Below are 24,059 nucleotides of genomic sequence, written 5' to 3'. Positions count from 1 at the left end.
GAAAAATACAACTTTACTAAATAAAGATTCTGACTGTACATGTGGAGGTAAACGTGAAGTAACAAAACAAAAAAAAAACACAAAAAACGAGGGGACACACTATCGATCTGTTTTGTGAGTTCCACGACGCGCACATTTGTCGCCCCTGCATCCTTCGCCAGCGCGCACACTCAGCATGCACTTGTCATGCCCCATCTGAGTACAGAGGCGAGGAGGACGGTAGGATTTGGTCTATCTATATTTAACTCGAGCTGAAGACGGCTCGAGCTGTGTAAAGGGCTCTCTCTCGTTCCTCTGTAGGCAGTTACTCTTACACCATAAGATTTCTCTCGGTGGTGGTTCTGCCGCTAGCCACGACAGACCGGCGTGACCGGGACAGGTAAGGAAGGAGGAGAAGATGAAAATGTTAAACTGATTAAAACCGGACGTTGTGCGCGTTGGGAGTCTCGGGGTAAACAATATTTGTGCGCGATTTGCTCCCCGCACAACCCCCGTGCGTAAAAATAAACGGCTACGTGCGTAAAATGACCAAAACCCCGTTACGATCCGTTGTTTGCCGCCCGCTCCTTGTATAAAAAATAGCTTTCACTTCCGCGTGATGCTCTCGAGCAGCATACAGATCTTGAACGTAGCACCGCTGATGAAGTTAACGATTTATTTATATTAAGGCAGGTATGAAAACGTTTGCCTTTTGCTTTTTCGGGACTTTAACGTGATCGTTTTGGTTAAACGGACAATGTATCTTTACTTAATCTTGTACTCGTGTCCTAGTATTAAGGTTCTGACGCTGTTGTGTAATTTCTCACGGATTTTAAATGAAAAACGTAATGTGCAAACACAGGTGAGCGGTTATGTAGAGCTGTATGATTAGATGAAGTGAGGGGGTCCCTTTCCCCTCTGTGACAACTAACCGGTCAAATATGATATTTGAAGGATTACCATCATTTGTTTGTGTGTCCTTGAGAATGTACCACTGAGTCTCACACACAAATCAGGTGATTCATAGTGTCCTGGGGAAACTGGCCTCATTCTACACTAAAAGCAAAGTCGAGCAAACATCAAGCTACAAGATTAAGTTCTAATTTGCAAAGTAAATGTTTGTGTAGCACATTTGTGTTCATTTGAAATCTCATAAGATCAAGCTAGATTGCAAATGCCTGCGGCTGTCCTTTCAGCTGTTTACTGGCTCTGATCTCTAACTGATATTTTGTAGGTGAAGTGGAGGCAAGCAGCTGCCTCAGGTCACAGACATCATGGAGGGTCTCTACTTTGAAGTGAAGCCAAGAAGGAGTGAAGCTCTTGGACCAGGGAGCTCTGACAAACCCCGTTATAATCTAACTCCAAACCACCGCTCATGTCCTTCACTTTCACATCTGACCTCTGCCACGCAGTGTCTTCAGAAGCTTGGGAGGGAGAGGATTGCATCATGGGGGGCAAAGATGGAGGTGGAAGGAGAGGAGGACGAAGTACGATACAAACTGACCATGATTGGTTTTCGGAAAGTCCACCATTTGACCACCATGGCTATGCTACCCTGGGTGGTGGCTGAAATCAGCAGGTCCCAGCCCGGTGAGAGGGAGCAAGGTGGTGGGGTGCAAGCTGGGGGGTCTGGAGGTAGACAGCTGGGTCCTACTTCACGCAGTCAGACAGTTTTTCTGTGTGTGTCAGCATCAAGGGTACGATGTGTGTCCACGCTGGGAGAGAGCCTTGTATGGGACCCTCTGACACACACAGTTCTGTTTGAATGTCTTCCTCACCATGTGACCAAGCTAGTTCACAACAGCCAGGAACCCAGTAGCTTTGCCTGCCTGGTGAAAGGCACACAGACTTGTGCCTGCTATGTCTTCCAGTGCCAGTACAGAACTAAGGTATGTATAAGTGTGTGTGCATGTGTTCTTGGATTTAATTACTTCAATCAACAATCGGGTAGAGCGTTTGAGGCTGTAGAAATAAACTACACATGTATGCAAAGTTACAAAACAAAACGTGTTTCACAATAACACAGAACAGCTTCAGAGCTATGGTAAATAAATGCACATGAGCCAAATTAGAAGTCCAAAAACGTCAAAGGGAGTTCTCTCACGACAAGCAACGGCATATGTCAACCACAAACATATCAACACAAGCTCAGCTAGTCAAAGTATATGGAAACACAGCATGTCAGATAATCTGGAGCACCAAGGTACAGATGAGAATGACACGAGGGGATCACCAGCCGTGTGACGACCTCTTCCTTATGTTTGCACAAATGACAAAAAGCTGCCTGAGCATTCAGTGTGACCGCATCAGTATTTATTATGACAGCCCACAGAGAGAAACTGGATCTGGCTTTGGCTCGCTTGCGGCCCACATGCTCCGTGCTTTTATTCCATTCAGCAACACGAGCAAACACAGACGTGCATTTGATCCACTAACAGTGACACACTGAGGACCAACACACCCCTGACCTCTAGTCCTTTTACCTTTCCTCCACATGACATGCATGGCCAAAAGCCTGTGTGTTCAAAGTGAAGTTGCAGCTGGTGTTAGATCAGGCCCGAGACATTCGATAGCATGCCATGCCCAACATGCCAGAGACTTAAAAGAGTTGGCCAGATTAGGAAGATGGAGACAATGAAGGGTACTCGATGTGAAACGTGATGAGTCAGAGAAGTCAAAATACAAAATGTCACATGTGCACCGCAAGAGAAATACCAGCACGCTTCAGTTATGCCTACAGCCATCATTTACTGTGTGGGGTAATGTAAATATCACTGAGTGTACATCTGTCTTAAATGCACACATGTGTTCTTCAGCATTTGCACAGCGGCTGCAGACATGCCTGGATACGCCTGTCTGTTTTGTTGATCAAGAGAAAATGAGCATACTTTACATGAAACGTGCAGGATGTGAAACAACGTTACCATAGAGATCACTTCCTGTCGCACAGATCCTGTTATGATGTTATGTTTGCAGCAGAGTGAGCGCTTGTTGTTTTCATTACCTTTTCGAACATGTGACCATGATGATGTCAGGCTGACCACCTGTTGCTCAGGCTTCTCTCGCAGTTACATACATTCTAATTATAAGTGGCATCTCTACACAGTGCTGCGGGGCTTTAAATAGTGAGATAATACAGTCTTTTCTTTAGTGTTTTAAATGTTGTCAAATAAGTTTTTATTAAGCAGAATAAAAGTGCATACTTTACAGCAAGATGGGAATCTAGAATGAACCCTCACCACCAAAAGCACAAAAATCATCAGATTTTGAGTCAAATTAATTTTACATAACCTTACATCACAGACTTCACCCTGCCTCTCGCACTATGACAGCTGGGATAGTTGGCAGGAATGAGACAAGATAAGTTTCTAAATCTTGTGGAGGATCCGGATCATCTGGAACAAGGCACAGACAGCCAGGGGAAGAGAGAGGCATCAGGACAGATGAATGTCAGCACACTGAAAATAGGGCAGAGGAGAGGAAATGGGGAGAATACGGGAGAGGGAGCTTTGAGGACAGCAATTAATCTAATCTCATCTAAATTAGGTGCAATACATTTAATGGGAATGAGACCTGGATTCATAAGCCTCAGCACAAATCCTGATATTCTGATTCCAGAGGAATTGACCGGCTTTGGATAAGGGCATCCAGCCTCGTGTTTTCTTTTCAACTGTGAGGATAGACAGGAGCTGAATATGCTGTGGAAATTACAATGTAATTGTGTTAAAAGATTTGAGAAAATCAGACAGGTATGAGAGGGGCATGCCCAGTCACAAACTGTGTTTCATCCAAAGCATCTCACAGTCTGATGGTGGAAGACGGAGCTGGAAAAAAGTATCTCTGCAACAGGCATGGATCGACTGAGAAAATGACACAGTTGTCAAGAGTCTCTGTTCAACCTGCTGTCTGAGCTGTGTCAGCCACACACACAAACACACACAATATCGCTCTTTGCTTCTGGAGTTCTTGTCACTTGTCACACCGCAGTAACAGCAGTTTCACACAATTTGACACATTTCTCAAATGGGGCATTTCAGTTTGGACTGTTGTGATATGAAATGTGCACCTGAACATACCAGATCAGGGTTGGTTCATAGCTTTCTGGCTTTCTTTATGAGAACCGTGCCAAGTAAAACTTTTGAATCAGAAAAAATATCTGTATTTTTTTCTTTAAGCACATATTCAGAGTCAGAGAAAATAGAAGTTCCTGTTCACTACAGGGGACAAAGAATGTACCACCATGAAGGATTTGTTCTTGTTGCTGCATTAGTGGTTCCTCTTGACTGGTTACACGGTTATAATTTAACTGCCTCCGGACAGGAAATGCAGCTCTCTGCTCCATGTTGTGCCATGTCATACTGTTATCGCAAAAGAAGCTATTATATTGGATCTCCATATCTGCAACTGAAAAACTGTAGAGTTGCTTAACAGTGCAGTTGAATATACACATCTACTTTTTTTTAGACCACTAATGTTATAGACATTTAAGGTAAGTGTGTTTTTAGATGGTTGTCATTACTATTTCAGGAGTAACACTCTGTTACAGGTGCCACTGTGCTTTGCAGTTTCCCTTGTGTGTTTTGTAAATGTTTGCAGAGACATGGGATCTTTTTGTGGTTAAAAATGAGACATTATGGGAAAAAGAACCACCAGCACTAAATTTAAGTACCTCAGCAAGAAACATAAACTTCCTATTCTCTATCAAGGGAGAGAAATGATCTCAGGAGGTCGGTGGGGCCTCCCCTTTCTGCTGAACTAGTAAATAAGAAAGTAACCACTGGGTGTCACCACAGAGGTGTCTAAAAATCAGTGTTTCGGTGTGAAAATCTGTTTGCATGACTTTGTATTTGTTGCTGTGCTTTTGTGTGATTTCAGCTTTAAATTTACGTTTTACAAGCCAGCTTCTCTTCACTGTAACTGGTGTCCCTGTGCAATCTGTGATTCGTCTGGCGAGTCGAGAGCAGAGACGAAGGTTTGTTTTGTTTGTCAGGTTTAATTTGTTTCTTGTATCTTGGTTGAGAGATGAAGCACAGGGAGATATTATTACATTTTGTTGCAGCTCCAGATCACTTGCATCAAAATGACTAAATAAGACCTTGGAGGAGAATGTGCTCTCTGAGTGCCTTTGTGTTCATTAGCAAAGTTACTAAACCTATTTTTCCTTTAATGTATGGTAGTTACTAAAGAATAGATACTACAGTGCTAGACTGTTTTTATTGGCGTCTACTAATTGAGGAGTTACCACCATTGCACTTACAATATTTTATTTCTTGCTTCGTTGGTAATAAAAAGGTAGCATTCATGAACACCAAGGGTTTGTTTTAATCACTAATAGGCTACCATTTGTAATGCTGAACAGTAATTTGTGAGAGACTTTGTTGAATAAAATGCATTGCTTTCTTTGGATATAAATTGATGACTAAGCTATGCATAATAAATAGACGAATACGATTTTCATTACACAACTTCCCATTTTATCTTATTTTTATGGGACTGTTATTTTTGCAATTTCAGAAGAATAATTTTAATCCACATTCAGCGATTCAAGTTTATTAGATATCAACAGTGAATGGTAAAAAATGCTATTGCACTTTAATTAATCAGTGCTTAAAATAACTACTTTTTATTTAATCCTATAACTGTATCATTGTACAAGCCGTCCACTTTTCTAGGCATGTGCTGTGAAAAGTAACTAGTTTAAAATGCAGTGTGGTGCTCTAGCAAACTTCAGTATCATCTAACGTTGGTTGTTCGGCGTGACAAAACTGTGTCAAATGTTGACTTTGACGTTAATGAAGACTTGAAACTTTTGCGCCACAAGTGTGCTTTTCATCCCAAATTCTCCTTCAGTGGCACGCCCCAAAGGCTGTGCATTCCTGGGTGGAAATGTTGTTTATATCAGCGGTCCCCAACCTTTTTTGCGCCACGGACCGGTTTATGCCCAACAATATTTTCACGGGCCGGCCTTTAAGGTGTCGCGGATAAATACAACAAAATAAAACTAGTACCGGTACCGAAAAAAAATAAGATTTATTCGTAACACACGTGAAAAGACTCAGGAAAACCGAGTTAACGATAAAAACGATAACAAAATAATGCTGAAAACCGATAAAAACCCTGAAAACCATACATTTCACACCTGAGCCTCAACTCTCGCGGCCAGGCCCGGGGGTTGGGGACCGCTGGTTTATATAACGTCATGTCGACGAAAATAACAGATCTGCATTCTTGTAACGGTAATGGGAAATCCACCCTAATTTCTGCCGCCGAAACTTTGACTGCTCCGGGACAGGAACTGTGTCCATTTTCTCAATACGCGGAGGAGGATTTGGCTACGACAAATCAGACGCAGTCTGTGGTGAAGGGAAACGGAAGTTACCTATTTGCTTTCAAAATAAAACAGAAATTTCGTTAAAGAGTAAGGGATTTACACGTTGAGCGCTGGAACTGTTTTATTGCGAATGTGTGTACCGGAAGCTGAATGATCTTACGCTTGCGAACCTAACGGCGAACGAACAGCAGGATCCACCTCGGCTTCAGGGAGAAAAATCAACTTTCCAATGAAATGATATTGAAGCGCTTCGCGCTGGCAGGGACGAGTTACGGAGAAGTAACAATTCAGATTTAGTTTTTGTCAAGTTTATGGCGGATGGGATGAAAGCGCGATTCCAGCGATTCAGCCTGTTCAACAACAAACAAGAGTCGAGAGATGTGAGTGGAGTTTGAAGGCGTTGTTTTACTTTGTGTGTCATGCTAAAGTGGACAGTTAGCTAACGTTGAGTAAGCTTTTACATTAGCTAAATTTTCGCAACCTGTTGTTAGCTTTCGTCTGTGGTGGCCTTAGCCTTTTAAAACGACTCCAGCAGAATAGTTGTTACATGTCTAGTAATGTTTTGTGTAGCAGTTAATGTATTTAACACCAAATAATTTCGCTCGTCTTTATTCCAAATGTGCTTTGCGTTGTAGTGACTACTGTACTTCATCCTGTCAACTGGATGCTACCGTTCAGTTCATTGTGACCCTACCATTGGTTCGGGTGTAAAATGGTAGCTTTGGGTGGTCATTCAGGCTCATACAGTTCACAGAAGTTTGATTGAAGCTGGAAAGTGTAATGTGTATTTACAATAGATAAATATGTCTACTTTTGAAACTTCCTCTAAAGTTGTCAGATCAAAATTTCACCTCTACTATGGTGCTTTCATGCGTGTGAGGCCATCTATAGATGTGTTTGTGAGTGAAAATAAGTTGAATTTGAATGTCACATGCACTGTCAGTAATGTATTTACTTTATTCCCTGCAGAGTGCCAAGAATTAAGGCATGAACACCTCACCTTTTACTCTTCAGAAATGTGATGGGGCTTTTGACACTTTTTTCCTTCTAATTTACATAATGGGCCTAATAAATAATTTGTAAGTGAATCGTCATTCTCCTTACAAGTTTAGAGAAAGATCACTGTGGGGGAACGTTGCTCTTCCCGTCCTCACTCACAGTATTGTTTAGCATAAACCATAACTGTGCTTAAGCACTCCAGTAATAAAACAGGGTTTTTCCTTTCCTAGATGATGTCAGAGCTCCTGCTTCTGTAAATTGTAGGTTACTAATTGTCAGACCCTTTAAAGAGCCGAATACGTGAAAATCCAGTCTGCTTAGCTGCTGCCAACTCAAGCCAAATGTAGGTGTATGTGAGCGTGTGAGTGACTCATGGCGATATCACCTCCAGATCCATTGTGCTCCTGCCAGTGCTGTAGTCCTGGAACAGGAGGCACGTCTTGTATGGCATATTAGTCATAAAGTCTGTCATGAGCTATTACGTCGGCAGTCTGTCTCTTTTGAAACTGCTTTGATTGCATGCAAGCTCAAAAGCTCATACTGAAGTGAAGCTCAACCTTTGTGCTGTAAAATATCAGGGACATTTTACAGAACCTTTGTCACAGCAGCCTTTTTTTGCATGTTATGGTAGGTTGTGGGATTCGTTGGTCTCAGGATCTTGTGTCTGCTTTTTGCTGATGATGTGGTTCTGTTTGCTTCATTGAGCCATGACGTTCCTTTTGTACTGTGGAATTTGCAGGCAAGTGTTAAGAAGCTGAGATGAGAAGTAGCACCCCCAAGTCTGGGGTGAGGAGTATAAATGCGTTGTTCGCAAGTGGTGCTGACACTGTCACTTCACTAGTTGATTGATATTCCCATGCCTTCGGGAGTGACTGAAAGAGTAAGATCATGCATACAAGCGGTGGAAATGAGCTTCCTCCGAAGAGTGTTTCGGCTCAACCTTAGAGGTAGGGCGAGGAACTATCATTCGGGAAAGGCATCGAAAATGTCCAGTTGAGGTAACGCATCTGATCAGGATTTTTCCTGGGTGCCTCCAAGGTGAGGTGTTTCCAGCATATCCTATGGGGAGGAGGTCTCAAGGCACAATGGAAAGATTAATCTCTCAGCTGGGTTGAGAACAGGGGAGAGGGAGCTCAGACTGCTGTCCCTGTTACTGATCACATGAATTAAAGCTCTGAACCAAAGCAGAAAGTAACAGCTGTGTTTTACCTAGAACTTCATGTCAAAATAGCTGGTGGGAAAAAGGTTGATTTTGATATCAGTAGAAGCGGGAATCTTTTACCATGATAGTAACTCATTATTTGTTGAGTTTTGACTAAAATTATTCTTCAGTTGGAACTGCTAACAAGTATTATCAGGTTATTTTGAACCCAATTCTTTACAGAGCTTAAATTTAACCTTCTCTGGTAAAACAGCTGATTTCTGACTCAGCTTGGAAAGTACCGCACGCAGCCTTTTATTTTTTGACCAAATAAAAAAAACCAAAAAAAAACAACCCCAGAAGTGATTGAAGTTAATGATTATCTAAACTGTCCAAGAGAGCCTTTAGAGTCCCCTTTTCCTTTTTGGCCACCTGCCTTTTCCTCCCTCATTTTATGCGACTTGGCTGCTCTTTTCATGTGACACACTCCATGCTCTGTAGCAAAAACAAGCTAGTAAACTGGAGGCACCTTCGAGTCGTTATATAAATAACATGTCCTTGTGAACTGTCAGACTGCTTTTTGCCTGTTTGTCTGGGAGTCTGTATCTAACCATGTCCATTCAGTGGCTGTTTGCCTCTTCAGTCACTCTGTCAGCTCTACCATTTCCACGCTACAGACATTCAGTCTTCTAAGATGAAAACATTGAAGGTGTCGGGGATCTTTACTGACTTAATTTATTCTCAGTCAAGAGTTCACTCTGCACTGCGTTTAAACAAGTCCTTACATTGTGGGCTTGTTGTTACTATTGAATGAGCTCATTGTCAGGGGTTGTCTTTTGTGCTGAAGTAGTTTTTCAGTCTGTTGAAGTGATGTCAATATGTTGGAAGCTTGTGGTTAACCATTTTCAACCATATAAAATTGCCCTCTTTCTCCTCATTGCGCTTCGCTTTCCGTCAGCAATGCTTCTCGTTTCTTGGTTATACATTGAACTTTGAACTTGGCAGAGCTCCACGAGGCACAAGACTCAAGCACATGATCATGGGAAGCAGAGAAGTGGGACTTTCAGCTGCCTCGTCATCTTTGTTGTTCATTTTCATGTGTCTTGCTGGTGCATTAGTGGGTTTTAAGGGGCATTTCTCCTTAAATTGTAATGTTTTTTCCCAGCATTTCTAGTTTTAATCATTCAAGTTAAACGTCTGTTTAGGCTCAGTCTGTGTTTAAAGTGAAATTATCAACAAAATGTTATTTGGTTGGGTTTTTTTCCCCCCCCTCCTCTCACCCCCAGTTATGGCAGATGGCTGCCCCTTCCTGAGTCTGATTCTGCTGGAGGTTTCTTCCTGTTAAATGGGAGTTTTTTTCTTTCCACTGTTGCCAAAGGAGGTCATCTGATTTTGTGGGTTTCCTTGGTTTTTGCTGTTTTATTGTAGGATCTTTACTAGGGCTGGGCGATATGACCCAAAATTCATATCTCGATATTTTTTAGCTGGATGGCGATATAAGATATATATCTCGATATTTTTTTTAAGCCATAAAGTAAGAACAAAAAGAGAGTTCTTAGTCAAAGCTGTGTCCCAGATGTCACACAGGCACTTTTATTAACATACAGCACAGATGTACATGAAAAATTACTCAAAATTAAATTATGAGCATTCATTAAATAATAATGCTCCATAAATAAAAGAAAACAATGTTGTTTTTGTGCTAAACAAAGAGCTCACAATTGTGCAGTCAAAATGTAAACTAAAAGACGCTGAGCGTAATAACAAAGACAGACAGATTTCACAGCTGCTCGGTTCCCAAGTTTTACTGCGTGACTGACAGCCTGGAGTTTGAAATCCGCTTCATAACCACGTACGTCTCTTACAGGTGCCATTTATGGTCCTTATACACACACAATACGGTAATATTACGTTGAAGCACAGTACGTATCACTCCGCGAAGCTCCTCGGTAGCCGTAATGCACCGACAATCTATCAAGCGGTGCAGCTCCGTAGCTTACCAAAGTCGTACTCAAACATTTTTGACAGATTGCTGAGCGCCGTGTACCACATAAAATCGGTTCGCGGCCATCAAGCACAACCAGAATTCATACATAAGGCGCACTGTCAACTTTTGAGAGAATGAAAGGATTTTAGGGTTAGCGCGGTTAGCTCGTTAGCGCGGTTAGCTCGTTAACACGTTGACGCTGTCCAGCCCCACGCATGGGGCGATGCACAGTAACTCGTTAACGGAGATTTGCCGTGTCCATCTTGTCGCTGCCTGCACGTGAAGCGATGGGGGAGAAGGGGGAGTTGTCTTCAGTGAAGGCGAGGCGGAGTAACGTTGCGTAGAGACAAAAGTGGACGAAAGAGAGGCAAACTTGCGGCTCCACAACTATAATTATAACGTAACATAGACTATATCGATATAAAGGATATTGTCACATCTTATATCTCGTATAAAAATATATCGATATGTTTTAAAAACTCGATATATCGCCCAGCTCTAATCTTTACCATACAGTATAAAGAGTCTTCAGGCAACTGTTGTTGCAATTTGGTGCTATATAAATAAACCTGAATTGAAATCAAATTGAAATTATTTTTGTTTTAGAATACATATTGTTGGGTTAAAATAGATACTTTCCTTTGGAGTATAATTAATTAATTTAGTTATATACATTCATCATGGTTTTAAATTGCACTGCTGTGTTTTAGTTATTGGATTTTGGTGGTAAACCAATGATGTGAGTCTCACTGCACTGGAGTTCCTTAAAGTTATAAATAGCCCTGGGGTCAGATAGTTCTGAAAGTCTAGCTATAAAAAATATTTAAAAAAGAACTTTTAACTGAAAAATATTTCCATATTTATAGATTCTTTTTAAAAAGATTGTCAATGAGATTATTGTTTTAAGAGTTTCTTATAGGGGCCTCTTTGTGGAAAAAAAAATACATTTTTACAATATTCCTCAGGCGCTTACCTACAATTTTGTCCTGGTTCATGTTATATTCTGATGTTTGAGGTTTATTTTCTCTTTCTGAAAAACACCAACAGGTTTGTTTTGTTTACTGTGCCGACCTGCAGCTTCTCTTTTGCTGTCTTTCTTGTGTAACTTCCTCCTTTTTTGAGGCCATTACTACAGTACTTCTTTTTAATTGTGGTATGGTGTGGGACATCAAACTTTTTCAGTTTTGTTCCTCTGTGAGAGGCCGAGTCTGTGGGTCACTGCCTGAGGCCGTCCAACTGCCTTCCTGTCTGAGATCGGCTTCATGTAAACGTTCCACTGTGAGAGATAATGTGTGCTGTGTGCCTTTAGCAAGGGCTGCACCCTCACAAGCAAAACTTCTGTCAGCTTTGCTTCAAACCTCCAAAACAGATGTGTTAGCATGCTACGAGAAGTATGGAAGAGGAAGGAAGCAGTAGAGGAGTACTCACCAAAAGGTTATATGAGAATAGATTAAAAAGCATGATGACATACAAATGAATTTGACTTTTCATTCACCAAATTTAAATTGAGCTATATTTCTAGAAAGCTGTTTACTGGATTTCTGCATTAAACTTCTAAAAACTATAAATATAGCTTTAGCTGTTTGTCATTCGCCAAATTACGCAAGAATCTCTGCCTCCTAGTTATGTGAAGTGCATTTTACAAGGCAGTGACTACCTGATGTAGAAGAGGGCGATAACATCGCCATGCCGTGCAGTTAAACAGGTTATCAATTACCAAGTGCAGAAAAAATGAAACTCAAGTTGTGTGTAGAAATACAGTAAGATAAAGTCTTAACAAGGACAGTAAAGAAGTGGCTATTCAGTATCTTTTGTCACAGAGAGACACAAAAGAAGTCGGAGGAGGAGAGCCATTGGCAAGGACTAAATGTATCTGTTGGTTGAAGTGTTTCAGAGTCGAGCAGTGAAAGCAGGAGGAAGAGGAAGGGGGGTGGGGTGCAAAGCAAAGAGTCTGTTGTTAGTGGACAGATAGCAGACTTCACTCTTCACAGAATGATTAAAAGCAAGTAGGCAGTAGAAAGCAGAGAGTGAGAAACATGGTGTCTAGATTCCTGTGTGAGTGAGTGACAGTCAAAGGAGGAAAGGAAGCGTTGTTTCAAGAGAGAGGACCACAAGATACTCAAAATGATATATAACAAGTATCTTTGAGTCTGAATAAGTAAAGGGACAAATACATTTTAAAAAGAAAGCATTTATTAATTGTGATGGATTGCTGCTGCAGTAACTAGGTTTGCAGTTGGTCGTAGTGTCATTTTGGGGTATTTTTTTCATTTCCCCTGCTGATTAAGTTATTTATTTGAGTGATTCAAGCAAAAATGTAGTTGAAAGAAATATAGTACTGTGCGTAGGTCTTGATTTGGCTCTCATCTCTATATTTTACTTCCAAAGATTCAGACTTTATTGCAGTTTTTATAGTGGCCTTGACAAGTAGCTCTCCAGACTTTATGAAGGTATGTCAGTTTTTATTTGGACATTGGCTGCTTTTTCACTCATTTTCAGTCCGAATTATGTGCTGATCTCAGCGTGGTGTACAGTCTCTCTTTAAAAAAATTGAGGAAAATGGATAAGGGCAGGACAAAAGAAGAAGTGGCAACGCTTACAAAACTATATACAGCACATGAAGAGTATCTGAAAGTCATGTCATTGAGATATAGGAGAGCAGCAGAAACCTGGCACAGGACCTGAGAGATGCATCAGTCTCATCAGAAATGGTCTCAGAGGAATGGAGGCTGTCAAGAAGGCATCCTTAAGGAAGAGGCACAGGGAGAAAAGCCTGAGGTATGCCAGATGACTCAAAAGCTGGACTGAAAATCAGTGGGAACAACTTTTCTGGCGTTATGAATATAAATTTGAACATTTGGTTTGAATTGTTGCCAGTGTGTACTGAGGTGGTCAGAAGAGATGTACAACAGTGAGTATCTGTTGCTATCTGTAAAACACCATGTAGGCTCTGTAATGGTTTGGGGTTGCATTTCAGCCAGCAGTATTGAGAATCTTTTAAAAATTAATCTTGAAATTAGTTATAGGATAAATTTGTTGCTCGTGTGCTTTTTTTTTTTTTAGCGGGGATTCAACTGGACCCAGTACTTAACTTGTATCTGTATGCCATATATTCAAGAAGAAGAAATGCAGTTGATGGTATTTAGCTGCATTTAGATGCAACTGAGAGCAAAAAAAAAGCTGGAAACCTGGGAGTAAGAAGTAGCCAAGGATTGCAAGTCTGAACTAGGGCTGCCACGATTAGTCGACTATCAAAATCGTCGACGACTGATTTAATACTCGACGCGTCGTTTGAAGCTTTGTAAGATCACAAAAGACGCAGGAATAAGTAGTAGGATTTATGAGTGTAATAACGGACTGAAACAGAAGATGGCAGCACTGCATGTACAAGGATGCCAGCCGGTGTTAAACCCCGAAGAAGAAGTAGCTCTGTCCCAGAATTCATAGCGCAGCCCAGCTCAGTTTCCAACAATGGCGGCAGCTAGTTAGTTTTAATATTACTCTTATTATTCTTTCTGGGTCACAAAATAAACGTTTAACATATTTCAGGCAAGAATGTAGCTGTGTAAACCTCAAATATTTGCTCAGTTCATCAAGATACCACATATTTTTAAAAGTGCTCCGACGTTTTCGGAGACGTCTGTTACCCACCAGGTCGATAGCTAGCCGGGGGCAAGGCTCACTAGAGCCCGTGAGAACACCGGACTCCCGGCAAATCGTTTTCAAACCCACCACCATCTTTCGCTACTCAGGTTAAACATATATAAGTCACTTAGATAACTTAAAAATGTTATTGTTTGGTTTTTTTCAGTATTTTATTTGTTCCTGAGTAAATCGGTTTGGCTGAGATTAAAGTTCTAGTTTTTACACAGCTGAATAAACGTCAAGCAGACAGCTGATTATCAGAAGTGTGAGATGCTCGAGAATATACTCCGGTGTCCCGTTATATTTTAGATAGCAAGGAGTTTATTAAACTTCACCGAAACAATCTGCAAATTTCATTAAAATTTAATAAACTAGCATCTTGTCCTTATTTTTAGTTAGCACATACCTTAAACACTTAAAGCTGTAAGCTAATGATAGTTATATAAGAGCAGATGGATGCTGGTGCAATAAGCTGTACGTTTTACGTCCAATGGATGCACGATCTGATTAGTCGACTAATCGCAAAATTAATCGGTGACTAGTCTTACTTACTTAGCACTTAGTTCCTCCTACGCCGGGCGGCGCATCAGGCAGTGATCTCCATCGATGTCGGTCAGCAGCAACTGCTTCAGCTTCGCTGCTGACTAGTCTACTATCAAAATAATCGTTTGTGGCAGCCCTAGTCTGAATTCCTACCTTTGCTTGTGTTTGGTGGCAGGTTGGGGTGGGTACTGAGATAGTTTTGGATCTCGTCAGTAATTACATTTCATAATCATTCCCTACAAAAAAGTTGTTGTGCACTTGTCTTTTTAATTTAAACTCTCACCACTAAGACCAAAATGTTTTGTGTACTTGTGTGCTGCAGACACAAATCCGAAAGCTTAAACTGTTGGTGTGTCACCCAGGAATGTATTTGGTAATCCTGTAAGCGCTGCAGTGTTGTGCACAACCTTTAAAAGTGAAGTCCCAAAACTGAACAGTACTTATGAACATACATGGTTATGTTCGAACCCTTCATAATGTTTTTATATCCTTGAAAAAAAGAAAAAGGAAAAGGCAACAAGTCAGAATACTTATTACACATTTGGCTGACACACCTATCCAGAGCAGCTTCCAGGTGAGGACAGAGAGTTATGTGTTTGTTTTGCTAAAAGCGCGCACCTCATGCTGAGGCAAGACACGGCAAGACCTTGCTGGAAGTTTGTCTGTCAGACTGTAGCTGCTCAGGCATCTGTCATTAATGACATCACCAATGTGGCTCAACCGCTGCTTCTGCTTAGCTCATCTGCTTCCTCCTTTTTGTTCCTTGGTGTGGTACAATGATAGTGTGGTCCACAATAGGAGAAGGACATATACTGTAGACAGCAAAAGGTTGTTTTCTGATTTGTATGGCGTTATCTTCTGTCCAGTGCTTGTTTGTAAATAGATTAAAACAAGGAAGTGGGACCAATTATCCAGAGAAAAGCCTCAGGCTGTTTGAATTGATCTCTCTGGTCATGCATAGCTTTTATAACTAGAGCCAAGCAATAAAGTAAGACATTAATCAAAGTGTGTGCAAGAAAATAAAATAAGCCTTGCAAGAATCACAAAATACATTAAGCTACCTGAGTGGCTTAATGAGTTGTTTTGCCTGGATAACAGAACGTTCTCGATGTGTGAGTAATCAGGAAAAGGCTTTAAATTAACAGCACAGAGTGTCCCTGTATAGGAAAATGGTCAAAGAGTGAGCTTTATGTAACAAAGCCAGTATTGAGGATACACCGATTGTGCGACTAGATCACACAGCATCCCAGCTTTGTTAGGCTTTCTTATATTTCTCTCTGTGTCACTTTTCCATCTTTATAATTGGCACACGCAACATGTCAGACTCTTCTAATGGTAATGGACCTTGTGTTAATGTGGAGAGTGTAGCTACAGAAAAGGGCTTTTGTGTGGGGAAAGAACCCAGTTACAGTTCATTTGTTCTCAACTGTCCCCTCTCAACCCTCAGAGCTCTAACCGGTCCAAACGGACACAGCTAGTGAGCTTAACTGAACTTGAGAGACAGATATTTCCCTTAAGAGGTAATCCAAGTCCAACACAGCTAAGAGGAGCCAGGGAAAGAGTGAGTATTAAACTGCAATTGCGAGGTTGCCAGAAATATGTCTTAGATGGACACTTCTGAGCTCTTTATTCTTGATACTTATTTAAATATGCAACTTTTTTCTGAAATGTTCAGCACAACAAGGCCAAACAACAGATAACCTAAAACATTTTGCCTTAAATTGAAACATAATGTCTAAGTTACCTAGGAGTGCTCTTCATTGCTCTGTTGTGTGAGCTTGTGAGTGTATAATATGTTTTGTAGCATTGCAGTTTTTTCTCCTTTTTTTTTCTTTTCCACCTTTTCTGTCTCTGTTATCCTGTTTAGTTATATGGAGGAATAGGAAAATACTTTTTCCAGTAAAAATTTGGATTGAAATTGTACCTACCATAAGATCTCAATGCAGTGGTACAGTTTATAGGGCAAGAGAGGAAACTCGAGAAGATTCAGAAAGAAAAGAAATAGGTGCATCTAAAGGGGACAGGAGTACAGAGCCTGCTTTGAGGTCCCAATTTGGCATTTTTTTTCACCACCAGAAGACAACACAAGGGCTGCTTTATTCAGGGGTCTCAAAATACTCTTCACACCATTTGGCAGGTTAGCTCATAGTGAGGTGTGGCATCTACATCGATGGATGGAAAAGTTGTTCTTTGAAGTACGCCTTTTGTGTTTGTTTTAGTTTATCTGCTGTTGCTACTGTAGGCAGCCACCTGTTTGTGGACATGCAACCTGAATGCATGAACAGTGTGACGACTCAGTGAAATCACCACTTTAGAAATAATAAGGGAAGTTTAAACTAAAACATTAAGTGTCACGTCGATGCAGTGGTTGGCACTGTCAGCTAATAGACTGGCTGGCTGGCCTACTTTGGCTGCCTTCTACACTCAAAAGACATGAATGTTCAGTAAATTGGTTATTCTAAATTGGCCATAAATATGGATGATTTTCTATCTCTCTGTGTTAGCCCTGCGATAGGTCACCCCTGGTAATCTGTCCACATTGTATCCCACCTGTTGTCTCGTAGGCAGGCTTCAGCTATATACAGCTGAGGTAGAATCCAGTCACTCTGTGACCCTGAATGAATTTATATGGATGAAGGATTCAAAAAATATTATTAGAAGACGAAATTTGATGGTAGTGCTTGAACTCACGCAAGAGTAAAGGTCTCAGTAATGAGTTATTCCCTGTGAAATGTTTACTTTTGCACCTCATGGGGTTTTATTAGTAGTGTTATAAATATTCTTTCAAAAGAAAAAGACAAGTAAGTATGTCAGCAAGCATTGCCGTCGAATAGTAGTAGCAATATCAAATGTCTGAGCCCAGCAGGATTCGTATCAGTGTAAGATCGGTGTAAAATACATTTTACTCAAACGTTCAAACATGTATGTGATGACTTTGGAGTCCACAAACAAAGGACCACACCAGGTCAAAGCATGTGAACAAATGAAATTTATTTTACACAAGTAGCATCCCCCCCCCCCCCCCCCCCCCAAAAAAAAAAAAGCATTACTAAACATTAACTTTGAAGATCTGAAACTTAAACATAGTGCTGAATTGCATTGTTTGCACATAGTCAACAGGCTATAATTTCCTAAAGACAGTTTTGTTGTTAGATGAAATGTGTAGGTTATTGTACTGCACTTTTATGGATACATTAAAAAAAGTAAAAGTATTTTTACAGTGTACAGGTTCAAATTTGTAATGTTGTTTTGGAAATACTTCTGTTTGAATGTCAATCATTCGTGTTGCTGTGAACATATACAGTATAGCTGGCAATGTTGATGATTTTAAATAAATTCCCCACTTGGCTGGTTGGGATTGAAGAGAGATTAAATGCATGATTAAATGTTTTTGAGCATTTTGTGCATTTTGAGTTAAGCTTTTTTTCAAAGTTGTTTGTCTTTGCTTAGGCTCAAATGGATGTAATGTGACACTAAGAGCTCGGTTTTCTTCCGCAGTCTCTGTTTATGCAATTAGTCTAAAAATAGGTTTTCTAGCTAAATGCCTTACAATTACATAATGAGTCCTTACAGTACTTCTAATGATGTTCTCGTTATCTTTCCAGGTTCCTGAGATCATCAGTACATTGAGGCAGGCTGGCAAAAGCTCGGCACGCAACAATGACATCACCACCGTTTCCAACAAGGCTTCCACGGGTTCTGGAGGCAGCGATTCCTCTGAAACGTGGATTTGCGCTCTCTCTACTACAACCACCTCCATGGCACCCGCCGCTGCTGTGTCTCCGACAGCGTTTGCCAAAAAGTTTGAGGTATTATACTGCGGCCGCGTTAGTGTTGCTCACAAGAAAGCCCCTCCTGCCCTGATTGACGAGTGCATCGAGAAGTTCAGCCAGCTGCGTGGCTCAGGGACAGCTGATAAAGGGGCAAATGATGGGGGATTGGTGGGTGGGCTGAAGAGGGCATTAACCTTCCAATCCAATGGACTGGGGAGTGGCGCTGTTAGTAACGGTGCAGCAGAGAGCCCAACCACTGGGAAACGCCCAATTCTGTTCAAGCGAGACCCCAGCTTTCCCTGCCTACAGGCCCTGGATGAGAATGGCCTCTCACCAGAGATTTCTAACAGCAACACTACCGATCCTCAGACGCGGTCCGCTGATGTGCAGCCCACCAGCCTGAAGGAGAATAGGACCATGTTGTTTATGGTGGGTGAAAAGGCGCGCGCGCACACACACACACACACACACACATAAAATTGAAGGCGTGTTCTGAGTTCTCTTTTGGATGCTCCAAACATCTGTATTTGTTCTCTATTAAGGACTTGTAAGCATAATTTTTATTATTATAATGTTACTTATATAAATATTGCATGACAGTGTAATTAGAGGTCAACACGGTGGCGTAGTGGTTGTAAGTAAATGAAGGGCATTATCCTCCATTCTTTTTTTCACTGAGATGCTGTTGTTGATGACACACTCAAACAAGGTGCCACCATGTGACCACATCAGTAATTTCCAGTATTTGTTCCTGTAACTAGCGAGTGTATCTAGCAATACATGCTTGACTCATTTTGTTGAATTTGGGTCACACATCGCCAGCTGCTAGTATCTCCTCTTCAGCCTGGTTATACTTGATCGTGTGCTTTTTGCTTCAAGTGGTGGAACAAGTTTGTTTCCACCTGTAGCAGGAACAGATTTCTTGCATATTTTGCAAAGTATTGCTCTTTGTTCAAGATTGTTGAAGAAGTTCCCCTTGTTAGGTGCTAAACTGCCATTGAAGGCTTGCACACAAACCATTATATGACACTTTTATGTCAAGTAAAAATTTATAACGGTATTACCATGAATGATATGGCACAGTCCTAATAGTTGGCATGTTTTCCATGTGCTTGATGGGGCTTGCTTGGGTGCTTTTTGCCTTCCTTCCACAGTTCGAATGCATGCTTGTTGGGTTAACTAGTGATTCTCAATTCACTGTAGGTCTGAATGTGAGCATGAATGGTTGTCTGTCCCTCTGTGTCGGAGCTTTGATAGACTGGCGACATATTCTGGGCGCTACCCTCTTATCACTGTATGCTGACTGAAATGGTCTCCAGATGCATAGTGTTGATTGTGAGAACAATTAAGACATTTCTGGCTTTCTGAACAGATTTAAATACCAGACTACAGATTCAACGTTGAGTTAAAAAAAAAAAAAAAAAAAACATGGTCCCATTATCTTTGTTGAATTTATCACCCATAATGCATACCATTTTAAATTAATGTACCAAAATTTATTGAATCCACAGGAAGTTTGATTGTAAAAATTTTTCCAAAGAACATTCATACTCATAAGAATACAAAGTATGTTAGTAGTGCAATAAATTGCTGTTCAAGATTAAAAAATAAAGCCCCTTATCCAGTTGCTCAAGGCCAAAAAGGCAGAGAAGAAAACAAATATAAAGACAAAAATATAATGACTCCGCAATAACAAATGCTGACTGCTGCTCAAAATGAGTCTCCCTAATTGACATTTTCATGACCTCAGTGGTCTCTTGCCAACAGGAATTTCCCTGTTTGTTTTACAGACAGGAAATAGTCACAGGTCAGTGTCCTGCTCTGCTCAGCAGATACAGACACATTATTAACACTAACTATACATCCTGTTACTGCCAGAGTAGCCTCATCCCAGTGCGATCATCGCCTCTCTTTTGCTTCAGTTATAGAGACACAGATCAAATATCTTCATTCCTCTCAAAAGGCTCTAATTATGTTATTAATATTTGATACAGAAAGGCATATTGAAAGAGACGCTGCAGGGAGGGGAATAGCTGTGTTCAGAGAATTTCAAAACTGATAATGGTCGGGGTCGTGGTAGATGTAAATAAAGGCCGTTGTCTACATATACAGGGAGTGCAGAATTATTAGGCAAATGAGTATTTTGTCCACATCATCCTCTTCATGCATGTTGTCTTACTCCAAGCTGTATAGGCTCGAAAGCCTACTACCAATTAAGCATATTAGGTGATGTGCATCTGTGTAATGAGAAGGGGTGTGGTCTAATGATATCAACACCCTATATCAGGTGTGCATAATTATTAGGCAACGTCCTTTCCTTTGGCAAAATGGGTCAAAAGAAGGACTTGACAGGCTCAGAAAAGTCAAAAATAGTGAGATATCTTGCAGAGGGATGCAGCAGTCTCAAAATTGCAAAGCTTCTGAAGCGTGATCATCAAACAATCAAGCGTTTCATTCAAAATAGTCAACAGGGTCGCAAGAAGCGTGTGGAAAAACCAAGGCGCAAAATAACTGCCCATGAACTGAGAAAAGTCAAGCGTGCAGCTGCCAAGATGCCACTTGCCACCAGTTTGGCCATATTTCAGAGCTGCAACATCACTGGAGTGCCCAAAAGCACGAGGTGTGCAATACTCAGAGACATGGCCAAGGTAAGAAAGGCTGAAAGACGACCACCACTGAACAAGACACACAAGCTGAAACGTCAAGACTGAGCCAAGAAATATCTCAAGACTGGTTTTTCTAAGGTTTTATGGACTGATGAAATGAGAGTGAGTCTTGATGGGCCAGATGGATGGGCCCGTGGCTGGATTGGTAAAGGGCAGAGAGCTCCAGTCCGACTCAGACGCCAGCAAGGTGGAGGTGGAGTACTGGTTTGGGCTGGTATCATCAAAGATGAACTTGTGGGGCCTTTTCGGGTTGAGGATGGAGTCAAGCTCAACTCCCAGTCCTACTGCCAGTTTCTGGAAGACACCTTCTTCAAGCAGTGGTACAGGAAGAAGTCTGCATCCTTCAAGAAAAACATGATTTTCATGCAGGACAATGCTCCATCACACGCGTCCAAGTACGCCACAGCGTGGCTGGCAAGAAAGGGTATAAAAGAAGAAAAACTAATGACATGGCCACCTTGTTCACCTGATCTGAACCCCATTGAGAACCTGTGGTCCATCATCAAATGAGAGATTTACAAGGAGGGAAAACAGTACACCTCTCTGAACAGTGTCTGGGAGGCTGTGGTTGCTGCTGCACGCAATGTTGATGGTGAACAGATCAAAACACTGACAGAATCCATGGATGGCAGGCTTTTGAGTGTCCTTGCAAAGAAAGGTGGCTATATTGGTCGCTGATTTGTTTTTGTTTTGTTTTTGAATGTCAGAAATGTATATTTGTGAATGTGGAGATGTTATATTGGTGTCACTGGTAAAAATAAATAATTGAAATGGGTATATATTTGTTTTTTGTTAAGTTGCCTAATAATTATGCACAGTAATAGTCACCTGCACACACAGATATCCCCCTAAAATAGCTAAAACTAAAAACTACTTCCAAAAACATTCAGCTTTGATATTAATGAGTTTTTTGGGTTCATTGAGAACATGGTTGTTGTTCAATAATAAAATTATTCCTCAAAAATACAACTTGCCTAATAATTCTGCACTCCCTGTAGGCTCGGGAAAAAATAAGAAAAGGACTGTTACATAGGCAGACTGAAGTTTCCCAATAAAAACCTTTTTAAAAAATTAAATGAAATGTCCGCTTTCACACTTTATGGCTGTTTCTGTGTTGTTTTATCAAACTTCGTGCATGATTAGCAACGCTGTCCGATGGCGGGTTCAGTCTACATGGTATAAGCCTAATTATGGCCTGATTTGGATGACAGTTTGGGAATGAAAAAGGTCTTTGTGAACGGCAGTCATTCGTTTTATCTCATCTTTGTGTCATACTGGATGAAAAGAAGAAGAAAAAACGACTTTGGTTTCCTTTTCATTCATTTTCTTACTCCTTCCTAATGAAGTCACATACACTGCAAAGGATGGCAGTCATAATTTGTATTGTGTAGTTTGCTGTGTCGCTCTTATTCACAAAAAGAGACATAATTCTGTAACTCACTAATCAGATATAGAATTAAATATAACACATATTAACATATGTGTTATATTTAATTCTATATGCATTCATATTTATTTCTTTTTCTGTGTTATCTTATTGTACTTCATGTTGTAAGTTTATATATATTTATTGTCAGGGCTGTATTGTTGTATAGTATGATGGTGTGTTATTTTTCTTATTTTTTGTTTTTGTCTGACCTACCACGGACTACAGATGAATAGTAGGCTTTTGGCTAAGTCTGACATTTCTATTGATATGTTCATAATTATTCACTACCCCTTTTAAATAATTTGCAACAGACAAAAAATGTTGTGTAGTATTTAATCCAGTAAGCAGAGTGATTTGCGACCTCTAATAAAAGCCTGTGAAAACACAGGCTTTCTGTTTCCTTCTGCATTTAACTAAATGTTGGCCCTGGACACTATTTAAGGAAACACTGTATATAACTTCTGTTAAGTAGTTCTGTCAGTAAGATTTATAACTGTAGTCACTGCCACACCACAGTTGTCACACACTACAGAAAGAAAGCTAGTAAGGTCATAAACACACATGCATTAACTGTATTTTCTTTGTGTTTCTTTGTGTTTTAGGTGGGCAGGTCTCAGATCTTCTTGGTTAGTCCAGACACTAAGAAAGTTGCAATAGAGAAGAGCTTCAAAGAAATTTCTTTCTGCTCACAGGTATGATCGCTACAGTCCTACTACTATTCAAGCGTGACTATGATTATGATTTTTTTTTTTTTAAACCCACTATTTGTCTGTTTCCAGGGTATTCGTCATGTGGATCACTTCGGCTTCATTTGCAGGGAGACCGTGGAAGGGGGAAACTGCCACTTCGTGTGTTATGTCTTCCAGTGTACAGATGAATCACTGGTGAGACATGAAGTTGATAAGGATTCTTGCTTGTGTCCAGACACAGTTCATTCAATATTCCCATGTAACAGACTCCAAATAACTGAGTCACAGTTAAGATTTTGGACACTAGCGCAGTGTCATTTTGTGTTATTATCGCCAGCTGTTGAGTTTTTACAACAGAAGTGGTGCAGCTACATTTTTTTTTTCAATTTTGAATGTGTGCTGAAAAGGAGAATTTTACCCATTGATTTTTTTTTAATATCAGTCCCTCCCACTCAGTGTTTGGATTTGATCAGCCTACTTCATTTAAGAGTCAATAAGTTTGCTTTGGATTTAAAATGAAATGCCAGAAGGCAGGAGGGTGAAATTTCTCACAAGTGTTTTCTTTTTTTCTGTCACTTCAGATTAAATATATCTGTAAATCATAGGACCTATGACTCAGTGCATCTGGGCTCCACTGACTCATAGTGTGCCAAGTACTCAATTTTGGTTTGGAAAAAAAAGCTACTGTATGATAGCTAGCTCTGCGCTGTGAGTATACTGTATTTCTTGAAAGAATCAGACACTTGTTCTGTTAAACATCAGCTGCCAGAGTTCATTTTAACAGGTTGTAAAATGAACATTACATAATGTCTGTTCCCATATGGAGCTGGAGTTTTGATTCCAGATGTGCAGTGGCTCTGCTTTCCTGTTTGCAGAG

At 40.7% G+C, this 24,059-nt stretch overlaps 1 protein-coding gene across 1 annotated transcript in view; it reads left to right on the top strand.

Annotated features, from left to right (window-relative positions):
• The first annotated feature begins 244 nt into the window (after positions 1 to 244).
• Positions 245 to 24,059, top strand: part of tbc1d1 (TBC1 (tre-2/USP6, BUB2, cdc16) domain family, member 1) — a 55,055-nt gene continuing 31,240 nt past the window's right edge. The window contains exons 1-5 of the mRNA XM_085459395.1: positions 245 to 379; positions 1,214 to 1,868; positions 18,231 to 18,827; positions 23,096 to 23,185; positions 23,273 to 23,377. Of these exons, the coding sequence (XP_085315521.1) occupies positions 1,254 to 1,868; positions 18,231 to 18,827; positions 23,096 to 23,185; positions 23,273 to 23,377 (1,407 nt within the window). The 5' untranslated portion in view covers positions 245 to 379; positions 1,214 to 1,253. The remainder of the gene's footprint in view (positions 380 to 1,213; positions 1,869 to 18,230; positions 18,828 to 23,095; positions 23,186 to 23,272; positions 23,378 to 24,059) is intronic.

Source organism: Copadichromis virginalis, linkage group LG6, assembly GCF_057382275.1.
Source record: "Copadichromis virginalis isolate Kocher_CV1m ecotype Utaka linkage group LG6, C_Virginalis_male_GT1.1, whole genome shotgun sequence".
NCBI lineage: Eukaryota > Metazoa > Chordata > Actinopteri > Cichliformes > Cichlidae > Copadichromis > Copadichromis virginalis.
This window is presented reverse-complemented; position numbering and strand designations above follow the sequence as displayed.